Source organism: Tupaia chinensis, unplaced genomic scaffold (assembly GCF_000334495.1).
Source record: "Tupaia chinensis unplaced genomic scaffold, TupChi_1.0 Scaffold000184_1, whole genome shotgun sequence".
NCBI lineage: Eukaryota > Metazoa > Chordata > Mammalia > Scandentia > Tupaiidae > Tupaia > Tupaia belangeri.
In genome coordinates this window covers 4,451,568-4,458,589 of record NW_006159659.1, presented here as the reverse complement: position 1 = coordinate 4,458,589, position 7,022 = coordinate 4,451,568, and the positions used below count along the sequence as shown (strand labels likewise).

Sequence of the window (7,022 nt, the reverse complement as noted above, 5' to 3'; positions counted from 1 at the left end):
GGGGCAGGCGCGCGGTGAGGCTCGCTTGCGGCGCCCCCTAGCGGCACCTTCGCGGGATTCTGATCCTGGAGTCACCTGGTAACCTTCGCAAGAGGAGAATGGGAATGCCCCCTGTGGCCCCTGCGTGGTGACCTGTTGCTATCCTTTAGGCCCGTCAGGAGACCTGGCCTTAGGGGAAGGGAGGATCAGAGCGGCGCTTCTCAAGTGCGGTCTAGGGCACCGGGCAGGTCCTGTGGCAGCACTATCAATAGTTTCGTAACAGCGAGACGTCATTTGCCTTTTTCACTCTCTGGAATTTTCCAGAGGTGACCGGATGTACGATGATGTCATCGCTCTGATGACTAAAGGAATATGTGCTTGTATATTATTGCATTTTCTAGAATTTCTAAGGTAAGCTATTGGATTCTTTGCCTCTCTTGCTCCATAGATTGTAATTTTTAGAGTTAACAAAATGTTTTCCTATATTACTTTTTTTCCTCCTTAAACCTCTAATTTTCTTGGTGGAAACCTACCTGAGCTTCATTCTTTATAATTTCCTTAGCAAAGGTCTACTTTTGCCAGTCTTTCTCACTTTTGCTTATCTAAACATGTCTTTAATTGGTCTTAAAACTCTTGAAAGATTTACTTCACTGCTTATAACTTTAGAAGTTTGAAGGTTTTCTTATAGCATATTGATCATATGTGAATATCCTTCTGCTTCCATTACTGTAATCCCCACTTGCTCTGTCCTCTGGGCTTCTTTCATTTTCTTATCTTTTTATTTTGAAGTAAATATTCATTTACAGGATGTGTGATGACGTCATTGCTCCAATGACTAAGATTTTGTGCCATATGTTCTTATGTTTTCTATTAGTATTTCTTAAGTTAAGCTCTTTGGATTTCTCAATAGTTTTTAAGTGTCGTGACACCAAAATGTGTGGAAACTGTTGGATTGGAATATAGCTATTTCTGGATTGGGCCTGCTGGAACAAATATTCAAGCCTCCATGGAATGACTTTTCTTTTATAACTCACTTTACCAAATGAACCCTGCCTGGGGTTCTGAGATAAATTAAAGGGTGATTTCCTACCTTCCTTCCTTCCTTCCTTTTTTTCCCTTTTTTGGTAAGATTTTTTGCCATAAGGCACATGTGCTTGCCAGAGAGAGAGAGAAAGAGACAGAAGGAAAGTGAGAAATCACCCCTCAAGGGGGATGGCCACACCACTATCCCTTCTCCTCCATTCTCCTCTGGGGATTTTGGACACCCACACACGTACCTGGTTTGGTTTTCAAGTCGCCAGACCCGGAACTGGAACTGAGACTGGCCATTGGGGTCTGGCGCCTTTGCCACTATGCCAGATGCTGGCCTCCCTTTTCCCTTTTCTTTTTATTATTTTTTATTTATTTATTTATTTTTTGGAGAAGTTTTTGCTATAGGGCTCATGCGCTCGCCAGAAAGACAGAGAGAGACAGAGAGACAGAAAGTGAGAAATCACCCCTCAGGGGGGATGGCCATGCTGCAATCCCTTCTCCTCCATTCTCCCTTTTCTTTTAATTGCTGGAGGGGATATGTACTCACCAGAGAGAGGAGACAGAAAACAACTGCCATGGGGTATGGCCACAATGTAGTCCCTTCTCCATCTTGTTCTGATTTTGGGTATACACACATGTGCCTATCATGTTTTTTCTTTTTTTGGAGTTTTTTTTTTTTTTTTTTTTTTTTTTTTTTGCTATAGGGCATGTGCGCTGGCCAGACAGAGAGAGACAGATAGAGAGACAGAAAGCGAGAAATCACCCTCAAGGGGGGATGGCCACGCCGCAATCCCTTCTCCTCCATTGTCCTCTTGGGATCTTGGGCATGCACGCACACACGCCCAGCGTGAGTTTAAGCCACCGGGTCTAGGACTCGAACCGCGGTCGACTACATGGGAGTCCAGCGACGTAGCCATTATGCTAACTGCTGGTCCCCATGCCTATCATGTTTTTCAAGCTGCTGGGCTAGGGTTCAAACCACAGTTGGCCATGTGAGATCCAGCTCTTTCTCTCTTTATTTTAATACTTATTTAATTTTATTTATTTTTAGAGTTTTTTTTTTCCCCTATAGGACACGTGCACTTCTTGGAGATACAGAAAGCGAGAAATCACCCCCCCCCATGGGTTCATGGGTTCTGGCCATGCCACAATCCCTTCTCGGCCATTCTCCTCTCGGGATTTTTTTAAAATTTAATTTTATTTGTTATTATCACAATCTTGTTTATATTACATTGAATCACATATAACTTTACAGTGTATTACATTTCTTTTTCCAGAAGGACCATGTATATCAGTCAATACAAAGACATTAAAATCCCCATCATCATCATCAAATAGCTTTTTATTATTTTTTTCAGATTATTATTATTATTCCAATCATTTTTAAACATTCAATCACTATCATTTTGCTTGTAAAAAGACTTTATCCAACATGAAATACTTCTCAGATCAGTCCAGTTGAGAATACTGTACACATCATCATCAACAGGTAATAAACCATTTCTGTGTCCCACTAGTGTCATGCCTCTCTATTTGTTCTCTTGCTGTCTTTCTGCATACTCTTCTCTTCTCCCTCTCCTCTTGGGATTTTGAACTCGCATGCCCACATATCCAGTGTGGGTTCCAAGCTGTGGGGTCTGGGACTTGATCTGCAGTTGTCCAGCGACACAACCATTATGCCATCTGCTGATCCTATCTATTATTATTTTTTAATTTGTTGAGAGAGAGAATGATAAAGCAAGTCACCAGGTCCAGGACTCAAATTGCGGTTGGCCATGTGGGAGTTCAACGCCCTAAGCACCATGCCACCAGCTGGCCCAAAATCCATCTCTCTTAACCATAAGGCTACAGGGCCAGCCCAAGAATTTTTTTTTTTTTTTTTGCAGTGAGAGAGAGTATAAAAGGGTTCTGTAGTGTCCTCAGCCTGTAAAATGAGGGGCCTGATTCTTAGCAAATGATCACTCCTAACATTCCTAAGGTGATTCTCTACCTTTTGCTCCTGGTATCCTGTATGTAGAAAAGAAAGCAGAAGTAGGTTGTTTGTTACTTTCCCAACCGTCTGGGGATTCCACAGTCACTGTAGGAATTTATGAAACGTTTTTCTTAAAGATCATTAAAAAGAGCACTGATTCTCATCTGCTCAGCTGAACTGTTACTGTTTTTCCTGACACCATGAGCTAGACCTCGTGGATGACCACAAGGCTCTTCCCTCCTCTGTTTCTGTCTAAAACATCAAAAGACTTAGGAGAGCTTGCTAAAAATTTACTAATAACAGTAAATTAGACCTCCATAACTAAGTATCTAAAATGTCAGAGGACTTCAGAGAGCTCATTATACATTTATTGATAATAGGAAATTATACCTCCATGACTGAGTGCTAATGATAGCTGCCTCTTTGAAGCAAAACAAGACCATTTTTGATTTGTGTAGCTTAGCTTTAGAATAGTGATTGTTCAGGCCAGCAGGTGGTGTGGTGATTAAGACACTGGACTCCCATATGACTGACCACAGTTCATGTCCTGGACTTGGTGACTTGGTTTCTGACTTTCCCTCTCTCTTTCTCTCTAGTGAACACACATGCCCTATAGCAAGCAAAATAATAATAATACAGGGAACCAGCAGTTAGCGTAATGGCTATGTCGCTGGACTCCCACGTAGTCGACCGCAGTTCGCGTCCCGGACCTGGTGGCTTAAAACTCACGCCGGGCACGTGTGCATGCATGCCCAAGATCCCGAGAGGAGAATGGAGGAGAAGGGATTGCGGTGTGGCCATCCCCCCTGGGGGGTGATTTCTCGGTTTCTGTCTCTATGTCTCTCTCTGTCTGTCTGGCGAGTGCACACGCCCCATAGCGAAAACCTCTCAAAAAAATAATAATACATAAAGTTAAGTAAATAATTCTTTTTTAAAAAAGAATAGTGATTTTAAAAATGTACTATTGTGGGGCCAGCAGGAGGCACTGGATTCTCACATGGCTGACTATGGTTCAAATCCCAGACACGATGGCTTGAAAATCACACTAGGCACATGTGTGTGCATGCCCAAATTCCTGAGAGGAGAATGGAGGAAAAAGAAATTGTGGCATGACCATCCTTCCTAGGGGATGATTTCTCAATTTCCCTCCCTCTCTGTCAAGCACACATGCCCTAAAAACAAAACAAAACAAATGCAGTATGTCTTTCTTCTATTAGTTCTAGTTTTCCAGTTTAAGTTTCATGCTCTTACGCTTTGATTTTTTTTTTGAAGAGTTTTTTTGCTGTAGGGTGCATGCGCTTGCTAGACAGACAGAGAGAGACAGAGAGACAGAAAGCAAGCAATCACCCCCCAGGGGGGATAGCCACGCTGCAATCCCTTCTCCTCCATTCTCCTCTCAGGATCTTGGGCACACACGCACACGTGCCCAGCGTGAGTTTAAGTCACCGGGTCCAGGATGCGAACCATGGTCAACTACATGGGAGTCCAGCGACATAGCCATTATGCTAACTACTGGTTCCTTGATTTGTTCTTATGACAAGAACCTATTCTGAAAAACAGATGGCTAAAAAAAGCCCATCCTTATGACAAGAACCTATTCTGAAAAACAGATGTTTAAAAAAAGCCCATTGTGATTGTGTTTGTGTGTGTAGAAGCCTAGAACTCTGAGAAATTTGGCTTGTTGGGTATTCGTATATTTTCTTTGGAGAATGTCTGTTCAAGTCCTTTACCCATTTTTTAAAAAGAATATTTATTTAATTCCATTTGTTATTTTTTTTTAAATTGACCAGAGAGAGACAGAGACAGAGAGACAGGGCAAGAGAGAAAGCAAGCCATCAGGTCCAGGACTTGAGCCATGGTCGGCCATGTGGTAATCCAGTGCCTTTAACACCATGCCACCTGCCAGCTCCCCTTTACCCATTTTAGAATTGGATTATTTGTTGTGTGTGTTATTGAGTTCCTTATATATTTTGTATATTTTTGGTAGGAGTTTATTATATATTCTCTGTATTAACTACATATCAGATATATGGTGTGCAAATATTTTCTCCTGTTTTAGAGGTTGCATTTTTACTCTACTGATTGGCAGAAATTTTTAAACTTTATGTAGTCCTGTTTATCTATTTTTTGCTTTTGTTGCCCACAAAGATAGTCTTACATAATGTAACATTAACTATGGGAGTGACATCCTCTCACTTATATCATATTCTGAATAACAGGAGGCAGTGTCCTGGAGGTCACTGTGTAGTTTGCCTCCCATGCATTTAAAGGGCAGTAAAAGTCTACTTCTTATTCAACATTTATATAACAAATCTTATTACATATTCATATTATAAATAATTTCCTGCCAAGCATTGTGCTTAGAGAGTGCCGAAATAAATATGGTATAGTATCTGTTACTCAGGGATTTAGAATTCAATAAATAATACAAGCCCTTAGGGTTCTAGTTATGATCGGAAAGGATTCATTCCCCTGGAGAAGAAAGACAAGGATGATCAGAACTAAGGAGCATAAACACAGTTTGTAACCCAATGAGCGTGACCTACTTCCTGCTGGCAGCCTTTCAACCCTCTGCTCCTGAAACTATGTCTGGCGGAAGACAACTGCCTATTATTCAGCTCAGAGATCAAGGCTCTAACTATTCCTAAATACTTATGAGATCTTGAAAGTATAATCAACCATTCTTAGGCCTCCTAAAATATCAGCTCTTTAAATCTGGGTATGGATGTTACTCAGTAAGATCATAATTACTTATTGGACCAGCAGTTAGTGTGGAGGATAAGGTGACTGGATCCCACATGGCCAGCAGTGTGGTTTGAATCCTGGACCCGGCAGCTTGAGAAACATGCTGGGTTTGTGTGTGCATGCATGCCCCAAATCCCGAGATGATTGTGGTATGGCCATCCCCCCTGGCGGGACACTTTCTCATTTTCCCTTTCTACCTTTGTTTCAGTCTGTCTCTGGTGAGCACACATACCCTTTAGCAAAATAAATAAATAAAAATAAAAACATAAAATTAGGGGCCAGCAGGTGGATGGTGGTTAAGACACTGGATCCTGCGTGACTGACAACCAAGTTTGAATCCTGGATCTGGTGGCTTGAGAAACACAAGCGACAAGTATGTGTATGTGCCCAAAATTCTGAAAGGAAGAAGTGGAGAAGAGATTGTGGTGTGACCATCCCCCATGGAAGGTGCTTTCCTATTTCCTCTTTCTCTCACTGTTTCTCTCCAACAAGCACATGCACTGTCTAGCATACAAGCAAGGAAGCAAGCAAGTAAATAAATAAAGTAGTGTCATAAATTATTTGTCCCCGGGGGGGGGGGTGTGTGTGCTTTCTTACTTTCTATTTTTCTCTCTGTCTTTCCTAGGCAAGTACACGTGCTCAGTAGAAAAAAAATTTAAAAAGCAAATAATTACCTGTTAGTGCACAGAGTGAGACCCCCTTTTTATTATTTTTTTAAAATATTTTTAAAATTTATCTTATTTATTTATTTAAGTTTGACCAGAGAGGGACTGAGTATGTGTGTGTGTTTGTATGTGTGTGAGAGAGAGAGAGAGAGAAAGCAAGCCGCCAGGTTCAGGACTTGAACTGCGGTCAGCCATGTTGGGAGTCCTCTGCCCTTAACCACCATGCCACCTGCTGGCCTCCAATACCCCCTGTTTAATATATAGCCTGAGGGTACATGCAACAGATTTTAAAGTTCAGAATCCAGTTTACCAATATTTGTACCATTTTTAAAAAATTGACCAGAGAGAGACACAGAGAGAAAGAGAGAGAGAGAGAGGGAAAGTGAGAAAGCAAGCCACCAGGTCCAGGACTCGAGTGGAAGTCGGCCACATAAGAGCATCTAGCACCTTAACCACCTACCACCTGCTGGTCCCAATTTGTCCCATTTGTAAACTAGCAATTAAATGTTAACAGCAAGGGGCCAGCAGGTGGCATGGTGGTTAAGGTGCTAGACTCCCATATAACCAACCATGGTTTGAGTCCTGGACCTGGCAGCTTGCTTTCTCACTTTCCCTCTCTGTCTCTGTCT

The 7,022-nt window shown here is 41.9% G+C and overlaps 1 protein-coding gene across 2 annotated transcripts in view; it reads left to right on the top strand.

The window, feature by feature from the left end:
- Positions 1 to 112: 112 nt before the first annotated feature.
- The window catches only part of ACOT9 (acyl-CoA thioesterase 9), an 87,751-nt gene continuing 80,841 nt past the window's right edge, over positions 113 to 7,022 (top strand). For both annotated transcript variants that reach the window (XM_006146655.3, XM_006146654.3), the window contains exon 1: positions 113 to 390. In XM_006146655.3, coding sequence (XP_006146717.1) covers positions 314 to 390 — 77 coding nt within the window. In that variant the 5' untranslated portion in view covers positions 113 to 313. The remainder of the gene's footprint in view (positions 391 to 7,022) is intronic.